Source organism: Panthera tigris, chromosome E3 (assembly GCF_018350195.1).
Source record: "Panthera tigris isolate Pti1 chromosome E3, P.tigris_Pti1_mat1.1, whole genome shotgun sequence".
NCBI lineage: Eukaryota > Metazoa > Chordata > Mammalia > Carnivora > Felidae > Panthera > Panthera tigris.
Genome location: NC_056675.1, coordinates 29,844,235 through 29,865,516, shown reverse-complemented (window position 1 = coordinate 29,865,516; position 21,282 = coordinate 29,844,235). Strand labels below are relative to the sequence as shown.

The window sequence follows — 21,282 nt, the reverse complement described above, 5'->3', positions numbered from 1 at the left end:
CTGATTCTTCCAGAAAGTGCTTTTATTGAAATAATGATACATAAAACTAATTACATTATGTTTTGTTCCTCTGTTCTTACAGTTTAGTGCATGTGAAGCCACAAAGAAAAACCACAAAAAAACCCTTCCCATTCTTTTAATAGAATGTGTGCGTCCTTATTAAAAAACACAATATAACCTGATAGGTTTTGTACTAAGTTTCTGTTTCTCATTCCCTGGTAAAGGTCAAAGTATTATTTTGGGTATTCTTTCAGCAACCAGATGTAAATGCAGACATGACTCTCATCTTGTTAGAAAATTAACATTTTAAAATTTTTTTTATTTTTTATTTATTTAATTTTTTAAACATTATTTATTTATTTAGAGAGAGAGAGAGAGACAGAGAGACAGAGAAAGACAGAGCATGAGCAGGGGAGGGGCAGAGAGAGAGGGAGACACAGAATCCGAAGCAGGCTCCAGGCTCCAAGCTGTCAGCACAGAGACTGACTCGGGGCTCAAACCCACGAACCGTGAGATCATGACCCGAGCCGAAGTGGGATGCTTAACCAACTGAACCACCCAGGCGCCCCAGAAAATTAACATTTGTTTAAGAGACAGAGCGAGGGGCGCCTGGGTGGCTCAGTTGGTTGAACGTCCGACTTTGGCTCAGGTCATGATCTCATGGTACATGGGTTCAAGCCCCGTGTGGGACTCTGTGCTGACAGCTCAGAGCCTGGAGCCTGCTTCGGATTCTGTGTCTCCCTCTCTCTCCGCCCCTAACCCACTCGCGTTCTGTCTCTGTCTCTCTCAAAAATAAATAAACATTAAAAAAAGAATAGGAGAGAGAGCAAGAGCATGAATGAGAGAGAGGGGCGGGGCGGGGGGGGTGGGGTGGGGAAGGGGCAATATTAAGCAGGTTCCACGCTGAGCGTGGCTTGATCCCACAACCCTGGAGTCCTGACCCAAGCAGAAATCAATAGTCGGATGCTCAACTGCCTGAGCTGCCCAGGTGCCCGGAAGATTTAACTTTTGTAGATTATTTTACAAAACAGGCATGCAGTTATATGTCCCAGTTTGTCTAGGATAGTTCTAGGATCTGTCTGTTGTCCCAGAGTGATTATTAATAATATAATTTCATTTTCATAAGAGCCCCAGATTGGACAGTAAACTATATGGTCACCCAGATACTCCTTCTGAGTATGAATTTGTTGGGTAAAGTGCCGTGTAGTGATACTGCTTCCATAGCATGCTACAGGTATTATCCTTTTTAGTTAAGAAATAGTTTGTGGGGCGCCTGGGTAGTTCAGTCGGTTAAGCGTCCGACTTCAGCTCAGGTCATGATTTCGCCATTCGTGGATTCGAGCCCTGCGTCGGTCTCTGTGCTGACATCTCAGAGCCTGGAGACTTCTTCAGATTCTGTGTCTCCCTCTCTCTTTGCCCCTCCCCTGCTTGCACTCTGTCTCTCTCTCAAAAATAAATAAACAGTAAAAAAAAAAAAAGGAAAAAAAAAGAATCAGTTTGTGAAGGACGTGTATATACGTAGCAGTGGATACGTAGATACCTACATAGTACATGCCAAAGCTAGCCTTCATTTTAGGCAACACTTTAGGATCCCAGAAAATATTCAAATGTAGTCCCTTGTTAATTTAACAAATTCTTTTCCATCCATGAATCACATTGGGGGGGCGGAAAACCCAAGCAAATCACTTACGCCACAAAGTTAAGGTATGTCGTTATTTAATTTGATATCATGTAGTTTCCCTGGTATGTGCCCTCTGTTCCCTGTTCAGCTGGATCCCACATCTTTATGTATCCAGGATAGGGTCACAACCAAATTCGGCAGAAACTGGGCAGGTCTAAGCTGTAAGCTTTGATGTTTCATGAAAACAAATGATTGGGGACACCTGGGTGGCTCAGTCAGTTCAGCGTCTGAATTTGGCTCAGGGAGCTCATGGTTGATGAGTTCAAGCCCCACATCAGGCTCAGCACTGACAGCGTGGAGTCTGTGTGAAATTCCCTTTCTCCCTCTCTCTGCCTCTCCCCTGCTCCCACGCTCGCTTGCTCGCTCTCTCTCAAATAATAAATAAAAAAATAATAGCTATATCCAATATATTTTTAGCCATACTAAACTGTATTCTTGTTTTAGACGATCCGCCATTATCTGGATCCCTTGTGGCACCAGCTTGGAGCCAAGACTAAGTCCTTGGTTCAGGATTTGAAGATATTACGAACTTTGCTGCAGTATCTCTCTCAGTATGATTGTATCACATTCCTTAATCTTCTGGAATCTCTGAGAGCGACAGAGAAGGCTTTTGGTCAGAATTCAGGTGGGAGATAAAAATACTAATATTATTATGGGAGCTGATTTGAATAAAGTGTCGGATTTTGTTGGGGAATCAGATGTGGGGAGTGCTATATTCAACTACACGGTATACTAAGCTTTCAAATTACGTTTTATGTTCATAGCATAAGGATGTAGGTTTTATTGATAGCTAATGTTTCCGCCTACTGAACTTCTGTTCTGTATAATAATAAATATTCATATCCATTCCGGGCAATTTTATTTCTAGAAAAGACTCTGTATATTACAGGCAGTCCCCAACTTAGAAATAGGTTGTGTTCTGGAAGTTTAGTTGTTAAGAACTTCAAATTCATTTTCTGCTAAGAAACAGCAAGGGAGTTTAGGGTTTCATCAGCTAGAGTGCTGAAGACTGAAGAGATTTGTAGAGAAACATACTTAAACAGTTGGCTACCGTCTTCTTTTTCTACCAGCCACATCTGCCCCACTAATGTGACCTCTGTCACTGTTTGACTAGACCGTTGATTTTCAAAATGGGGTCCGTTGTCCTCTGAGGCCAAGATTTACTACCATTAGTAATGTTTTTAACTTTTAAAAATTATTTTGTTTTATTTGAGAGAGAGAGAGCAAGCAGGCAGGAAAAAGGGGCAGAGGGAGAGAGAGAGGGAGAGAGGATATTAAGCAGGCTCCATGTTCAGCACAGAGCCTGATGCAGGGCTCAGTCCCACAACCTCAAGATCGTGACCTGAACAGAAAGAAGGAGTCAGACACTCCACCAACTGAGCCCCCCAAGCGCCCGTACAATTAATAGTTTTTATTGCTTCATCAGGGACATTAAGTAATAAGCTACGAATGCACAGCAGTGAAGAGCACATTGACCACTTACCAGTGGTTCCTTACTCTTTGGTTCCACTGCCTTGATGATGCTCAGGCACCCAGCAGTGTTACCCCCCAGTGCTTTTGCACCATTACCAGAAATGTCACCACAGTGGGAAAAAAACCAAATAAGGAATTATTACTCATCTGAGAATAGTTTTGAGCTCCAGAGTCCCTGAAAACATTTTGGTGGCCCCCAGAGGTCACTAGGCCACACTTTGAAAGCCCACTGGCCTAATCAAACAGTGATTGAGGCCTCAGTAAGGGAGAAGGTACGGTTCAGAGAACACTATGGCAGGCAGTTGTATAGATAGGGCATGTGACCATCAGAGAGTCTTTAAAATTCATCCCAAATTGAAGGCCTTTTTTTTTTTTTTTTTAACTTTTCATATTAGGTTGGCTCTTTCTTGAGTCCAGCACCTCGATGTTTGTTAATGCTCGAGCAAGGGTTTATCATCTTCCAGATGCCAAAATGAACAAAAAAGGCAAAGTGTCTGAAAAAATGGAAATTGAACAAGTACAAGGTATCCTGTAGGCTTCATCTTTAACTGTGTCTCTTATTTAAGTATTTGGTGTGAAAATTCTTACCAAGTCAACGTGTAATCCTCAGTCTCCTTCAGCTGTGTGAAGAATGCGTGCCTGTATGTTAAAGGCGTGTTATGTGTAACGTAAGTTAAAAGTATCCAGCATGGCAAGTCCTAGAATCCGTTGTTAGAGGATTCCGGATAACAAGTGCCAAATATCAGTCGAGAGTGTTCTTACTGCTATATAAGAACTATTGATTGATACATTTTTTTTTTTTACTTCAGAATAATAACTACTTTTGGCACTTACAGTCTTAACAGAATATTTAACATTCCTTTTAGCTGTACAAAAATAAATATACCAGAATGAGGCGAGAATAGGTTTATTCCAATACTTATCTAGTGGGTATGACAAATATCATTGGTTTTTTAAAGCATGGGATAGGATTGATGCTGACTTTCTGCCTAGTTCAAAGGTCTAGTTCAAAACTTAAATACATTAGTGATGCATTTGGGTACTTACAGAAATGTTTGATTGTGGTCTCCTTGTATTCCATTTTCAGGAATGTGAAAGTCATGCGGATTAGAAATAATAAATACTCTTCCTCTGTACTAATTCTTTCGTTTTATGTAGCAGCTTATATATAGTATCACGGTTGACAACTAATACAGAATCATCTGAAATTCATGACGCACATGTAACTTTCTCTCAAGGCACTATGAAACCTCTCTTTCCTTTAAATTAAAGTTCATTTATTTATTTTGAGAGAGAGCATGTGTGCAAGCCAGAGAGAGGCAGAGGAAGAGGGAGAGAGAGAATCCCAGGCAGCCTCCATGCTGTAAGCACAGAGCCTGATGTGAGCTCAAACCCATGATCCGTGAGATCATGACCTGAGCCGAAACCAAGAGCGGACGCTCAACCGACTGAGCCACTCAGGCGCCCCACTATAAAACCTCTGTTAATGTCAGTTTCAAATATCTTCTATTTAGACCTTAAAGAGACCTTTTTCAAGAAAGTAGTTTCTATCTGGCATCAGGAAGGAAGCTCAAAAGAACAAGCTTTTGGAATGACGCTTGTGTTGTCTGTGTTGTGTTGTTTTGAAAGCCTGTGGAACACTTTACAGGTGAATACTACCCTGGAGAATGAGGTTATCCTTTTATTCCCATACAGAAACAAAAAAGGAATTGGTGCTAGAAAGCAACCCGAAGTGGGAAGCTCTGACCGAAGTACTGAAAGAAATTGAGGCGGAAAATAAGGAGAGTGAAGCCCTTGGGGGTCCAGGTAGGAAAAAAAGAGAAGAGGACGTTTGCTTTCAAAATGAAGCAAATGAGTCTTCGTTATTAGTCCTTTAAAAGTAACTTACTGTTATTGGGGCGCCTGGGTGGCTCAGTTGGTTAAGCATCTGACTTCAGCTCAGGTCATGATCTCGCGGCCCGTGAGTTCGAGCCCCGCATCGGGCTCTGGGCTGATGGCCCAGAGCCTGGAGCCTGCTTCCGGTTCTGTGTCTCCCTCTCTCTCTGCCCCTCCCCTGTTCATGCTCTGTCTCTGTCTCAAAAATAAACATTAAAAAAAAAATTAAAAAAAAAAAGTAACTTACTGTTATTTTGTTTATCAGATGTAAAAGAATAAGTGCCAGATGCACACAGAAATCCTAGTGGCAGCCTCCTTTCTGTTCATTTGATGTGATTTTCTCCTGGTTGAATCCTTGCATACTTGTAGAAAGCAGGCTGCCTTGCTGGGCTGGTTGACTTCTCAGGACTTCTATTTAAAGATGCAGCTAATCTCCACATACACATTCACCACGATTTCAATCTAGAATCCCCCGAGGAGAAAGCTAATGGGCTTTTTTTATATTCTCAGCAAGTGTCTTTCCAAAGACGTCTCAACTGTTCTATGGATCAACACTCACGTGGCCCTGAAAAAAAAAATTCCAGATTTTAGGGCCCCTCTCTTCAAGCATGAGTATACTAGTAGATTAGCATCGTAGACCAAACCCGCTAAAATTTTTTTTTAAATAAAACCAGATATTTACTTTTTTTTTTAATGTGTATTTATTTTTGAGAGAGAGACAGAGGCAGAGCACAAGCAGGGGAGGGACAGAGAGAGGGGGAGACACAGAATCTGAAACAGGCTCCCGGCTCCGAGCTGTCAGCACAGAGCCTTGACGTGGGGCTCGAGCCCACAAACCGTGAGATCATGACTGAGCCAAAGTCAGACACTTAACCGACTGAGCCCCCCCAGGCGCCCCAAAACCAGATGTTTAAAAAAACTAGATTTTTCTTTAGTGTATTGAGACTTTGAACTCCTATGAATCAGTAAAGGCAAGCACATAATTCTTATATGAGTAAATACGCTGGTGATATTATCTGAGAACGTATGGTACTTTGATTTAAGACTCCAAGTCATGCCTGCTCCCTTATGAAAATTGAAAAGTACCAAGAAAAAAGAGAAAGGAAAAAATTATGTCTAGAAGCCACATTGGTATATTTCCTCCAGGTTTTCTTTTCTGTATTTTCTGTTTCACATTGTTAAGGTCACAGTGCAATGTAATTTCTGGATATATAATTAGCAAGTCAAATGATAACGTTCTTGAGACATATTACCACATTTGACTTACATGAAATTTTTATGAGTTTTCATTTCTTCTAGCAATGTTAGAGCTCATCTCTTTTTCACTTAGCAGTGACTGGAGATCATATATTCGTGTGTGTGTATACATACATATGTGTAACAATTTTATTAATTTGGAGAAAAATGTTCATTTGAAATTTGGTATTTGCTAAGCTCATTGTTTTCTTTTTTTAATGTAAAAAACGTTTTTTAATGTTTATTTATTTTTGAGAGAGAGAGACAGAGCACAAGCATGAAAGGGTCAGAGAGAAGGAGACACAGAATCGGAAGCAGGCTCCAGGCTCTGAACTGTCAGCACAGAGCCCGATGTGGGGCTCGAACTCATGAGCTATAAGATCATGACCTGAGCTGAAGTCGGACTTGTAACCGACTGAGCCACCCAGGCGCCCCAAGTTCAATGCTTTCTTAATGCTTTTTCCTCTTTGGTGAATTGTCTTTCTTTTCCTTGGCCAAATTAGGGTATGTCCTCAGTTTGTATTGGCTTTTTATATATTAAAGATACTATCATTTATGATAGTTGTTTTGTAAAGTCGTTTTTCTGTCTTTAGCTTTCTTAATGCACAGTTTTTTTCTTACATAGAGTCCCTCTCAGATTATAGATATCAGTCTTGTCTGAGATATCTTCCACTGTTTTTAAGCCTAGAAAATCATCTCCATCCACAGAGATGGAGAGTAGTTGCCTTTTTTTTTAATGATTTAATATTTAACATTTGACTCAGTAATCCATTTGGAATTTATTTTGGCATATAAAATCCTCTGGAAAATTATTAATTAAAAAGAGCTTCTGTAAAGCCTCCATTATACCACGGCTAGGCTTTCCTAAGACTAAATGTTTCTGGCTTCAACTTTACTCAAAAGATTTCGCTAATCCTGTCAGAGAGGGAAAGCATTTGATAAGCATCTGAGACCCTTTTTAAACAAATTGTAAATGCGCCAAGGGGTCAGATGTGTCTTCTTTGTCAGGGGAGGAGGCGAGCAGGCGGACAGAGAACGGGGGTGTGGTGGCAGTGGGGGGACACGTGAGGTAATGGTAACATTACGCTGTTTGGTAATTTTAGGTCAGGTGCTGATTTGTGCAAGTGATGAGCGAACGTGTTCCCAGCTGAGAGAGTATATCACGATCGGAGCAGAGGCCTTCTTGTTGAGGCTCTACAGGAAGACCTTTGAGAGGGACAGCAAAGCCGAGGACGTGTGGGTGCAATTTAGAAATGAGGACAGTGCAAAGAGAATGGCGAAATCTCACAAAAGGCCTAAAGACCCCCACAGCAAACAGAGGGCTGCCCCCAAAGAAAGGACTCTCAAGAAGAAGAAGCGGCGGTTAACTTTAACACAGATGATAGGAAAGCCTGAAGAACCGGAAGAGGAAGGGGATGCCAAGGAAGGCTGTCCTGGAGACATGGGCAGTAGCCCAGACAGTTCCTTAGAAGAAATCAAGCACGAGGAATTTGACTTAAACTTGTCATCCGATGCCGCTTATGGAATACTGAAAGACCCGCTCACCATCATCCACCCTCTCTTGGGCTGCAGTGACCCCTACGCTCTGACAAGGGTGCTGCACGAGGTGGAACCGAGATACGTGGTTCTGTACGACGCCGAGCTAACGTTTGTTCGCCAACTTGAGATTTACCGGGCGAGTAGGCCTGGGAAGCCTCTGAGGCAAGTTATAAAGAACATGAGCTCTTTCCTCTCTCTTTTTTGATGCATATATATATATATATATATATATATATATATATATATATATAATCTTTGTTATTGAAGTATAGCTTGACCTGTTCGATTAGTTTCAGTTGTACAACACAGTGATTGGGCAATTATATACGTTCTAAAATGCTCACCATGATAAGTGTGTTACGATATCATCGCCTATATTCCCAATGCTGTACTTTTCATCCCGCAGCTTATTTATTTTATAAGTTTGTACCTCTTCATCCCCGTCGCCCATTCTGCCCATTCTCCCCACACCCCCTCTGGCAACCATCACTGTGTTCGCTGTCTGAGTCTCTCTCTCTGTTGTTGTTTGTTTATTTGTTTTGTTTCTTTTTAGATTCTACTTATAAGTGAAATCATATGGTATTTATTTGTCTTTCTCCGTCTGGCGTATTTTGCCTAGCACACTGCCCTTGAGGTCCATCCACGTTGTGGCAGATGGCAAGATTTCATTCTTTTTTGTGGCCAAGTAATATTCCATCCGTTGAACTATTTCTGAAAGGCTCCAATTTCACAGTTCTTCAGGCTTTAACACAGACACCGCACCAGCTACACATGGATTGTCTTTAACATTCTGTTGTCATGATGGGTGGGTGGAGTTTATGAGACCTTCTTTTGCTTTCTGACCAATCTAGGAAGTTTACATATGAAGCGTGTCAGATGTCCTAGCAGAACAACAAGTCTAGGGAATGATTTGTATTCCCATTACTTACTGCCCTGCTGTTCCATACTGTGTGCCTTATGCATTGGTTGTAGCTTCTGGGGTACTGGATCTGAACAAGGCCAGAAAATCTATAATATCATAACCTCCACCAAAAATTACTGTAGTTATGACTCACCTCTGTAATTTCAATCTTCTGAAAGGTCATCCTTATAAATTTGAAGTGACTCTAAGTTACATCCACATAAAATGAAAGTGTTTGGGGAATTATTGTACCAAGTTTTCTTGAGTTTCAAGAATTAGCAGCTAAAAAAATCTAGAGAAATATCAGATTGAGAAAATGATGCCTCTCAAAGAATATAGTGTTCTGGCCCTCCAATTATCTGAAGGAAATAAACAGCAAAATTAATATCCTGAACTCAGTCTGAACCAAAAACAGAGCCAAAAGAAACCTTCCTAGCGGCTTAACTGACACAACCTTCCCGAGCAGAGATGAATGGAGCAGGTGGGTCAGAAATAACACAGGATGAAGAGATTGGACGAAGCTGGTCAAATAATTACAGGCTGGTAGATTTTTCATACTTTGCTATTGATCACCTGTGTAGATAGCTTGTTTGCTGTAAAGTTCTCTGTTGCCTGAGAATGGAACAGTGTGATATTTGAAAACAAAATGTGAGAATTGGAAGGGACCTTGGGGTTCCACTGGTCTCCATCAGTGGGAAACTGAGGCCCAGAAGTGATGAGTTACTTGCCCGTGGCCATGTCGCACTTCTGGGGGACAGCTGAGGTCTCTGGACTCATTGTCCAATGGTTTTTTTTTGTATGTTTTTTTTGTTTTTGAGCTGTCCACACTTCAAAGAAAGATAACGTAGGAGTATGATGTCTGGAAGAAAAGTTGAGGACTGAAAACCTCCGGTAAAAGGTGAAGAAAGAGGACAGACAAGGTGCTTAATTCAGCCTCTTAGCAACAAACAAGATAGGAAAGCTGCCCTTCCTAAGAGAAAATAATATATCGAATTATTGTCTTGAGGCTGATAGCATCCATATGTCTTCCATGCCCATGTGTTTATATAAAACGTGCACTGACTCGGTTCTGTTAAGACATGGGTAAAAAAGAACCGAGAAGGAAGATAAAGGTCATATAGATTTCATGTGTTTATTTCTCACTGGCATGAACTTTCACAAGCTGCGTTTTATAACTAGCAGCCAGCTTTTCAAATTATCGTTTGGCAGAGGGGTAAAGAGAAAAGTGACAAAAGAGAAGCCGCCGAGATTCTGTGTTTTCTGATTTGTTTATACTTCTGAGGCAAGACTTACTCTCTCCCTCTAGTTATATTTCAGTGTTTACCTAAACTCTGTTCCTCCTTTCTGTGAAGGGGGCAAAAAAATGTGGTAATGAGACTTTTAACAGGTGGGGGTTTAGGCAGCTTCGTTTTTAGGTGTGTGATTAATGGAACCTTTTATTCTTGGTCAAATATTTATTATTGCAGCCCTCTAGGTTGCTGATTTCAAATGCTGTGCTGTGCTCTTCCTTTTAGGGATTAAAAATTATGTTTTTACAGCCTAAAAGAGTTCTGTTTTAACTGGCAGGGTTTACTTTCTTATATACGGAGGCTCAACAGAGGAACAGCGCTATCTCACTGCTTTGCGGAAAGAAAAGGAAGCTTTTGAAAAACTCATAAGGTAATAATACATGGAAATTTTCAAGGTCTAGGGGCTTCTCTGAGTGGAGGCATAGCATAATCACCCTCAGGAGGGATGGAGAGGGGGAGACCCTGGGAGGATCGCGTCAAGATAAACCTGTGGTCCGCTTCATCCCTGGGGTACGTGCACCTTTCTTCTTTCTCCCCCGTCTCGGGTTGCCTTTCGATGGTTTGACAGAATATTGGAAACGTGGAGAGACCTGCTTCTCTGCTTGTAAAGACGTGCGACGCAAAACACCAAAAATACAGCTCGACCGACTACTTTCCTAAGAAATAACGTTTTTAAATTTCCCATACCCCCATGCGCGAGATTTCTCCTTTGCCTTGGAGTGATGATTTAGTTCCTCCTTGTAAAATTTCCATGGTCTGGGGGTGGGTGACTGCCTTCCCTTTGGCCAGGAAATGCTTTTACAACCCAGTCACTTCAGATCACCAGCAGTAGAATCACCCCAGGAAGATATTTTTTTTGACGGTGTGACATTTACCCAAACATTCGTGTATGAGTTTTAGGACGAGCGTCTGGCAGCGTGCCGAATCCAAATCGAAAATGCTCTTCTGTGTAACATAAGGCAGATGTTCTAAGTGAGGTATGCACAAACCAGTCAGCTACCTTTTACCCCCCTAAGTCCTGGGGAAATCTGATAACCTCGCACCAGAGGATGCTGTCCAGGAGGTGGCAGCTTGGTGAGGGAAGATGGGCCACATGATCTCTTAGGGGCCTCAAAAGCCAGGGCAGGGGCCTCAAAAGCCAGGGCAGGGGCTGGACAGGGCATCCTCGAGCTGAGCTAGAGAAAAGGCTAGAGTGGAGGAGACCGTGGCTTGGACTGACCAATCGTCCAAGCCTCAGACATTGGCAATGTATCAGTGGCAATGAGAGGGCGGAAATCATTGTCACTGGCTATCAGCCCACCAGGGCTCCCCACAGAATTTCACAATGGACAGCCTTCCTCTAATACTGGCTGTGGGCTCTCAGTATACACGTAAAATGTCCCCAAACCCCACTTCCTCTGGGGCATGCTTTCTTGGAAACGGGTGCTTACTGAATCCGTGCCACTGGGTCCCTGTGGAGGAGCTCAGCTCGTTACATGGGCAGTACCCTTCCCCCCCGCCAAATCCTCTGTGAATACGATGTGCTTTGGCCTGGATTCTTCCAGCTTCTGGCCAGTCCTTTCAGCCTATGAAAGTATTTTCTATTAACAGGCTCTGTGGGATGGTTTATATGCGTGTACTTATGTTTTTTGGCAAAATATTTCAGAAAGTGTGATAACCAACCAGGTATTCAACAGGCTGCCTCTTCCTGTCCAAAGCTTTTAGCGTTTCTTCTGTGCCTTCTAGACCCTCTCTCCCCCACGACTCAAAACCGCCAACAGACATGTGCCGGGCATCTCTGAGGTGCCAAGCCCTGTGCCACTAGGAACATGCTGTAGTCACAGCAGTGCCGGAAGTCCCTGCGCTGCTCGAGCTCATCCTCTGGTGGGAAAGACGAGCGTTAAGTGACCATGAATATTACACTAAGTGGACCTGCATGGAGCCCGGCCACAGTGGTGAAAGAACAGGGTGTGGTAGTGGGTGCCAGAGAGACCAGGCCCGGTGTGGGGACAACGGGTGGCTTCTCTGGAGAGGTGACGCGTAAGCCGACGCGTGAAGAATGTGCCCTAGGTGCTAAGACGACAGGGCGGAGAGGAGTGTGCGTGAAGGCGCCGAGATACAGGAAGCCCTGGTGAGGATCGAGAACGTGACTGTGGAGGCAGTGAGACAGCACCGAAGCGTTCTAAGTGGGAAGTCTATTTTTAGAGGCGCTCTCTGGCATCAAACTGGGGAAGGGATGGAACAGGGAAACGAGTCAGGAGAAAAGGTGGTAGCCAAGATTAGGCTGACGAGGAGAAGGGAACAGATTTCAGAGATTTGCAGATGCTGTTCCTTCGCTCTTCTTAAAACATCCTCTGCCCAAGCGTGCTCTGGTTGATGGTCACCAAGTCCCAACTGAGCACGTAGAGCTAAGACCATTCAGATTAGGTTACTGGCGTTCGTGTGAAGGTCCGCGAGACCCTCCTCAGATTCGGGGATTGACCCGAAGGACCCACGAGAGCCAGAAAACACTGGTATACTCCCAGTCATGGTTTATTACAGCAAAAGGACACAGATTAAAATTAGCAGAGGGTAAGAACCCATGTGGCACAGTCCAGGAAAAACCAGGCGGAAGCCCCCAGGTGTCCTCTCCCCGTGGAGTCACATAGATGTGCTTCATCCTCCCAGCTGCGGTGAGTGACAGCACGCGCTAAGGGTTGTCAACGGGGAAGCTGACCAGAGCCTTGGGGCCCCGAGTTTTTACTGGGGATCAGTCACGTGAGCACAGAGTACCCATCGTGATTGTAGTTCTCCAGCCCCCCAGAGCAAAAGCAGGTATTTACACCACATCAAGTTAGCATAAAGCATCTGATCAGACCGGGGCCAGGTGGTCCCAGGCCTCCAGTGTGCAAAACCCTTGATGAGGCAGACGATTGCAAGGGTTCAGAGCTCAACTCCCAGAAGCTGGTCAAGGGCCAGTCCTCAGGAGACTGGGCCTTTCCTGCAGCGGCGTAGCCAAAGGAGCCTGGTGGGATGTGGGGCGGGGAGAAGGCCTGAGCGGGTGAGGTTTTGTGCTCCAGGCTGCCTCTTGTCGAACACATCAGGGAACCTCCTCTAGAAAAGAGTCCTTTTAGTAGATTGTAGCAAGCTGCCGGGGACCCCAGGCCATTCGTATTTTGGAGCTAGCCTCCACATCAAAGGGCTCGGTGATAAGCTGTGGGTAAGCCTGGCACGTCCTAGAAACCAGCCGGCAGAATCTGGAATACGGACTGTCCCCTGCCTTTCCGTCTACATGATCATTTCCATATCAGAGTTTAATGTAATTTTATCTGTGGTCCAGCCTAATCTCTTAACTCAATGGTGGTTGTCTACTTATTAGAAGTTAGATCTTCCCATATTACACAGCAATCAGGAAGTTACACCATCTAGACTCTCAAGATATTTACTTTCCCAGAAAACTTGGGGAATTTGAGAAGTGTTTGTTTTGAAAAGGAAAATATATATGAGGTGTGGTGCTGAAAGAGCATTTGCACTGAGCCCGCACTGAGAAATTTAATGTGAGAAAAAGACAATGTGCTTTTGCCAGGACCTCCGTGGGTGATGTCGTAAGAATAAAAGCAGTGCTACTATTTAAAACAACCAGAAAGGAATGAATCCCGCAAACTGGCAGTGAACAGATGGCTTGTCTGGGCAAGATCAGTGGGTTACCGATGACAGGAGAAAAAAAAAAAATGGCACTCCTAAGTATTGATAATAAAACGCTCCCCGGGTAGAAAGATTGGCCATAACGTTCGGAGTAGACATAGTTTGGAGAGGTCACTGCTTTGCAAAGGCGGGGGTGAGCTTATTTGAATAGCTCGTGATCCCAAAGTGAGTTAGCGTGAAGGCCAGAATACGTGCCCGTTGGAAGAGACTTACGGTTCAGCACCTCCTCCCTACATCATCACGTTATACAAGCTATTCAAATATCATTAAAGATGCTGAAGTAAAAATAAGGAACCTCAGTACTTTAGATTAAGTGGGAAGAGGGGTCTGCACTTGTAATTATTTTCTCTCTGTCATATGGAACTTGGGTAATCATGCTAAATGTTGAAGGCGAAGGAGTGAATGTTTATAATTATGGCAGATTTCTGTTCATTTGAGGGAGACTTCTGATTTTCCTCCCAATCCAGGCTTCATTTCAGGAGCTTATTTTTTCTCAGATTCCATTTGCTGTTATGCTGTACAACATTTCACGGTAAACTGGCTGTTTTTATAGAACGATATTCATTGAAACCCTCGTGGAATCCTTTGAAGGCAAATCTCTAGTGTTTTAGCATTATCATGGATAATTAAGGGGTGAACTTACCACATTATAAGAAAAGTAGAATTATAATAACAACTAACCTTTTATAATGCTTTTTATATGCCAAGGGCTATTCTGAGTACTTTACATGTATTGGATAATCCTCCTAACGTGCCTCTTTTAGGGTAGGTTTTATTATTGTCCCCATTTTACAGATGAAATTGAGGCACAGAGCCATTAAACTACTTGCCTGAGACCACACAGCCAGTGAGTGGTTTCAGATTCCACAAAATACGGGTTTGTACGCTAACCCACTATGCCGCTCACAGACTACAAATTAATCAGAAAATTGGGATGCCCCCATGTGTGATATGTAGCGTAACCAGTAAAGTAAGTGGAAATAAAGAAAAAAAAAATCCCTACTATTAATCCCAAATGTTAAAGAAAAAGAAGTCAATGAGCAATTATTTTTCTGAATAGATTGCTCTTTGTCCTCAACTAGAGTCTAGTAGGTGTCACGGATCCGTAACGAGTGGCTGTTGGGGCCACGGCCACTGCCAAGCCGATTTCAGCAGGGCCACGGTGGACACTGACTTTGAGAAAAATAGGAAAAATGGAACTGGTACTGTGGCCGCCCCCTTGTGCCATTTAGCTATAAAACGTTGTACTAATAATAACTTTGTATATTGTTTCAAAGGGTATATATAGGATTTAAAATCGTAATTTCTGTTCTTTGGTGGTAGCTCGTAGTGGCTAAAACATCACTTATCCAGAGTTGGTCGCAAAATTGGTCCATCTGGTTTTATTTCCTTTAACTGGAAAATCTTTGTTGTTTCAGCCCTTCCTGAAATTATTAGTGAGTACTAAATATCCCCCTTCTGTTTCACCTTACACCGCGCTCTGTGACCGCCGTTGGTCAGTGCCGCTGTTGTTTCACCCTCGCTCTGTTTTCTCGACTCCGTTTCTACGAGGGAGGAGACCCGGCCTTGTGCATCCTTTCTGCCGTTCCCGGCACCAGTCAGACGCACAGCGCTTGCTGGCTCATGAATTGACTATAACCGACTTCATTGGTTCTGAAAAATACGACTGTGGCAAACCTGGTCCGCTCTTTCTTTGGTCATTGAGGATTGTAGTTCCTGACCACAAACCTTAGTTATGATAGTTCAGTCCTGTCCGTCGACCAGCTGTGAGATACTGAGCTACCTCGAAGACAGGATTTGTTGTGTAACCATATTTAAATCCAAAGCACCTAGCACAGCAGGGAGGAGCACTCCGGAAAGGTTTTTCAGCAAATGCACGAGTGAATGAATCCGTGCTGCTCCGTTGTCTCACCTGAGACGTCGATCTTTGTGTTGAATCTCTGTTGGAAATTTGTATTACTCTGGATTGTCTTGTAAAATTGCAAGTATTTAATGGGGCTCCCACCTGTTTTTTTTAAATCAAAGTTGTATCATCTGTGCTTTCATTTTCTTAATCACTGATTTTTAACATTTCTACCTATGATTTACTCTGAAAGTATTGGAATATAAGTGGCTTGCATTATTTTTAACGCTCAGAAACGCATTAGCACATTTTTATAAAAAATCTCCATCTCTCTGTGGCATTTTTTACATGCTTATTTCATGTGTCAGAGTGCTTGAAGGACGCACAGAATGGAAACTAAACAACAGATTTTGTGACTCCGGAAGATCAGAAGTAGCACCCAACCAAGAAACTCTTTTCTCCTTCCTTTGCCCGTTGTTCGTCCGTGTGTATTTACTGTGCTTGCTGGTCTAACATATTTCTTGTGTTCTCTTTGCCACTATAGTCACGCAGATCATTTTCTTATAATGTATGGAAATTTAAAATCTGGAATTTTGAAATTAGTTGAAACAAATGTTTAAAATATCTTCCGCCCCAGGGAGAAGGCTAGCATGGTTGTGCCTGAAGGGAGGGAAGGGAGAGATGAGGGGAACCTGGACCTGGTGAGAGGCTCCGCGTCCACAGGCTCGCCCACCGACACGCGGAAAGCAGGTGAGTCCTGCCCTTTGCTGGGCACCCCCGTCGCCTGTAAAGGAGGCTGTGGGTTTCCAGAGCTTCTCCGCAGAGGTGAGGTTTTTCTCAGCAACCTCGTACAGGTGGCTGCCTGCTCCCATACCCAGTGCCCGCGCTGACATTTGCTAACCATGTGTCCCTCCCGGGCCGTTGGCTGCTCATCTGTAAAATAAGGGGGCTGTGCTCCAGGCGCCCCAACCTCGGAATCCGTCACGCCCCGGCATTGCTCGCAAATGTGATTGGCTGAGATACAGAACTCAAGGAACCTGTACAAGTGGCAATTAGGTTCTTACCTTCACCCAGAGAAGCCGGTTTACCTCACAGGTAGGCAGGAGCTGTCCCCACTTCTCTTCCTGCGTCCACGTGTTGCTTCTTGGCACGTCTCCAGATCCCGGGTGTGTGGCGCCCTCATTGCGGTCTGCGCTGTGGCATGCCAGCAAAAGCTGCTGAATTCCGAGTGCGGTGTGACCCAAGAATAACCCTGTCCCCCTCCCCAAGTCCCCATTTGCCCCTGGCGGTGGCTGCTGCCAGCCAGGTGGCATGAGGAAAGCAATATGACTGAGTTGACTTAGCGTCCAGAGCGGGATCGGTTAGAGCAGCAGGACTCCAGACGTCAGGATCCTCGGGAATAACCTCAGAGGCTTGTCAGAGCTGCGGATCCACAGGCCCCCCTCCATGGAAATTCTGACTCAGTGAGTCTGGAATGGGATCGGCCTCTCAGGGCCTCCTGATAGGAGTGATCCCGGGACCCTACTTTGGGAAACCTGGCCTCACAGCATCTATATCTTTTTTGAAGAAGATTCTCGTTGACTCAGATAGGCTGCTGACATTTCATGCAGAACTACCGAACATCAGCCATACGAAGGAAGTGAGATTTGAGCACGTAGATGCCACGCAGAACGCTGTTTACAGAAGTCCGTCCTTCTGAGCTCAGTCCTCCGGGCCCTCCAGCTGCCATAACAACTTGCCACAAATCCAGTGGCTTGAAACAGTATACATTTTTTTGAATGTTTATTTATTTTTGAGAGAGAGAGAGAGAGAGTGCACAAGTGGGGGCATGTTGCAGAGAGAGAGGGAGACACAGAATCAGAAGCAGGCTCCAGGCTCTGAGCCGTCAGTACAGAGCCCAATGCGGGGCTCAAACCCCTAAACTGTGAGATCATGACCTGTGCCGAAGTCGGACGCTTAACTGACTGAGCCACCCAGGTGCCCCGAAACATATATATTTATTATCTTATGATTATTTTCTTCAAATTCTGGAGTCCAAATGGGTTTCACTGGGCTAAAACCAAAGTATAAGCCAGCTGTGCCCCTCCCACAGGCTCCAGGGGAGACCCCATCTCCTTGCCTTTTCCACCTTCTAGAGGCACCTGTGCTCCTTGGCTCCTGGCCCTTCCTCCACCTTCAAAGACAGCGCCTCTGACCCTGACCTTCCTGCTTCCCTGTTTCACTTGTAAGGACCCTTGAGGTGGGCCTGGGTAATCCAGAATAATCTCCCAATCTTGAGATCCTTAATTTAGTCACATTTGCAAAGTCCCCTTTGTCACGTAAAGTAATATATTTACACATTCCTGGGATTAGGATGCGGGCATCTTAAAGGGGCCACCATTCTGCCTACAGCAGCCCCTGGTCCTTCCGGGTGTAGTCCTTCAGCCAGCATCCTTAGCACCCACCTGCGATCTCATTAGAAACACGGTGTCTTAGGCCCTACCCCAGACCCTCTGAACACAGAACCGCCTTTAACTTGCTCCCAGGCTGTTCTGTGCACATTCAAGTGTGAGAAGTTCTGATCTACCGGCTTACGGTTTTTCCACCTTCTTCCATTTTCGCACCTCCGGACTCACTGGTACAAACACTAACAGCTCCAAAGGTTCTCATAGCAGCTTATAAGGCAGTTTACTCAGCGAGCCTTTTTAGGCATCTAGTACGTGCCGGACTCTGCCGTGGGAATCAGGAGTAGAGTGGGGCCGTGTGCAACCATCAGGGACCTTTCTTAGAGGGGCAGAGAGAAGGCAACAGTGAACGCTGGTGTTCGGGAGTCATTTGTGACTTTTCCTTTTAACTCTGTTCAGTTTAAGAGAAAATCGCCTTTAGTGACTCTGTAAACAGACCTTTCTGAAAATAGAGAAAAAGGAGGAATAAGCATGGGTTATTATATGACAGCGGATCCGAGGTTAGCAGCAGCAACCCAGATTTTAAACTTTAGTTGTTCGGCTTCGTCCTTGAGAGTTCTTCCTCAGTGACATCACTTACCGTGCCACCTTTTGTTAACAGGTGGCCAGGAGCAGAACGGTACACAGCAAAGTATAGTTGTGGATATGCGTGAGTTCCGCAGCGAACTCCCATCCCTGATCCACCGTCGGGGCATTGACATTGAACCGGTGACGCTGGAGGTCGGAGACTACATTCTGACTCCAGAAATGTGCGTGGAGCGCAAGAGCATCAGTGATTTGATTGGCTCTTTAAACAACGGCCGCCTCTACGGCCAGTGTATCTCCATGTCCCGCTACTACAAGCGCCCAGTGCTCCTGATCGAGTTCGACCCCAGCAAGCCCTTCTCGCTCACTTCCCGAGGTGCCTTCCACCAGGAGATCTCCGGCAATGACGTCAGTGCCAAGCTCACCCTCCTCACGCTTCACTTCCCCAGACTCCGGCTTCTCTGGTGCCCCTCCCCCCACGCCACCGCCGAGCTGTTCGAGGAGCTGAAACAGAACAAGCCGCAGCCCGACGCGGCCACGGCCATGGCCGTCACGGCGGATTCGGAAACCCTCCCGGAGTCAGAAAAGTATAATCCGGGTCCCCAGGACTTCTTGTTGAAAATGCCAGGGGTAAATGCCAAAAACTGTCGCGCCTTGATGCACCACGTTAAGAACATCGCAGAGCTGGCGAGCTTGTCGCAAGACAAGCTGGCGGGTATTTTGGGCAACGCCTCGAACGCGAAGCAGCTCTATGACTTCATCCACACCCCTTATGCCGAGTTTGTGTGTAAAGGCAAAATGAGAAAGTGAACGAGGGCGGCCGTTTTCTCATCCCGTGACTCTGACTTCCAGCCACCCTGTACCGGAATGAACAGACCGAGATGAATCACGAGCTCAGAATTCCGCTCTCTTCAGCACCTGACGACCGCGCAGTCCGCTTCTGGGGTCAGCGGACCACAAGCCCAGATGCCCCTCTGGACTTTGTGTCTAGGCACTGATTTTAACCTTCCCATGCCGGCCCGCCTCCCTCCCTGCGCCGTCAGGGCCAGAGGCAGCGTGTCCCGCTCTTCGGTCGGGAGTCAGAATCAGGCGAGGCGTCTTGTGGGGGCTTATAGGAGGCCGCTCTCGACGCAAGCAGCGATTTATGTTTCCCACGCAGGCCGATAAGACACGCTATCACGTCCCTGCCCTCTTTGTTCAGGACGGGCCCCCGGAACGCCGAGAAGGAACCTTGTCTGCCATTCCTCGCCAGTTCTCACCCTCTTTTCCGCAAATACGCGCTTCCCCCTTTAAGAAAAACCCATGGGGACTTCCTCGTACTGACCTAAGATGGCGCCCGTGAAACTAGCCGGTTCCTCATCCCCCGAATGTGTGTGACGCGTACCAGAACTCGACTGTGCAAAGCCAGCAGCTTTAAAACGTGAGATGAATTGTTCCCTGTTTCCAGAATTTGATGGTGAAGGAGCGCTGAGGACGCGCCCTTGTGCAGACATCTCACCTCCTGAATCGCAGAGATCTCCAAGCCCGAAGGGCTCGTTAGAGTCTCTTAAGACTTCCTCTTTCCCCCCAAGCCTCTCCCCACACGCCTGAGACCACCAGCGCCACATCCTCTCCACGCGCAGCGTCAGCCCACCCTCTGCTCCCCGCTTCTGTCCCTGGGCCAGCGTGCTCGCTGGCGTCTGTGTGAGGACTCACGTCGGACAAGCAAACGGGTGGCCCCCCGAGTCTTTAAGATTGGGTTTCCTTCTTGGAGTGGAGATAAAAGAAGTACAAGTAAATGGAAGATGGGCGCATAGAATAAGAGTTCTAGAGAAATTTACACACTTAAAAATTCACAAAGCCATCTCCTTCTCAAACCTTCCGATTGAGTTAGGTTAGCTTTTTACTGAGGTGCACATACAGGACATTCATAGCATCTTTGTGCAGTTTTTAAACTTTTCTATTTCAGCTTTACTAAGGCATTATTCACACATCTAGTAACGAGTAGTAAATTTTCTACCTCAAGAGCTGATGCGGGCGTAGACAGCAGTGCCGCCAGCCACACCGCACAGTTTCGCGTTTTCCGCGTCGGCCATGTTTTCGTTTGTCACAGTGTTTGAACTCCGAGTGGACGCGCGAGCACCGAACAGGGAGTGGTCTTAGCCTCCACAGACATTCTTTCCACCAGCCTTTCCACTCATGTTGACGTCTCCATCCCTCCATATGTTAACACTTGTTGATAAAGTTAAAGCAGACGTGGATTTCCAGCTCTCTGCCAGGGTAGGACAAGAATGAATTGAGAGAGATCAAGGAACCGTGTCCTTACATGGAACCGTGTACAGTGATCTGAGGAATGGAGAAGACGACAGGAAACAAAAATTAGTTTAAGGTAGAATAAATAGTTGGGCTACTCATTTTTTTCCCCCAGAGTTAAAAATACACCCTTGAGGGGCACCTGGGTGGCTCACTTGGTTAAGCGATCGACTTTGACTCAGGTCATGATCTTGCGGTCCTTGAGTTCAAGCCCCGGGTCGGGCTCTGGGCTGACACCTAACAGCCTGGAGCCTGCTTCATATTCTGTGGCTCCCTCACTCTCTGCCCCTCCCCTGCTCACACTGTGTCTGTCTCTCTCTCTCTCTCTCTCTCAAAAATAAATAAAACATTAAAATAAATATACACCCTTGAGAATAGAACACAAAATGTTGAGAACATTCTGTATTTCTTTAAGAGTCCAGTCAGAGTTAAAAGTACATTAAAATAGACATCCCGCACCAAATGGAAATGGCTATTAACAATTTTTCTTCACCCAGTTCTAGCTCTTCTGCTTGTGGCAG

General features: G+C 45.3%; 1 protein-coding gene across 8 annotated transcripts in view; it reads left to right on the top strand.

The window, feature by feature from the left end:
* Positions 1-21,282, top strand: part of ERCC4 (ERCC excision repair 4, endonuclease catalytic subunit) — a 73,880-nt gene that overhangs the window by 10,279 nt on the left and 42,319 nt on the right. For all 8 annotated transcript variants that reach the window (XM_042971077.1, XM_042971076.1, XM_042971081.1 and 5 more), the window contains exons 5-11: positions 2,126-2,306; positions 3,550-3,678; positions 4,850-4,960; positions 7,369-7,966; positions 10,272-10,364; positions 16,138-16,250; positions 18,546-20,837. In XM_042971077.1, the coding sequence (XP_042827011.1) occupies positions 2,126-2,306; positions 3,550-3,678; positions 4,850-4,960; positions 7,369-7,966; positions 10,272-10,364; positions 16,138-16,250; positions 18,546-19,279 (1,959 nt within the window). In that variant the 3' untranslated portion in view covers positions 19,280-20,837. The remainder of the gene's footprint in view (positions 1-2,125; positions 2,307-3,549; positions 3,679-4,849; positions 4,961-7,368; positions 7,967-10,271; positions 10,365-16,137; positions 16,251-18,545; positions 20,838-21,282) is intronic.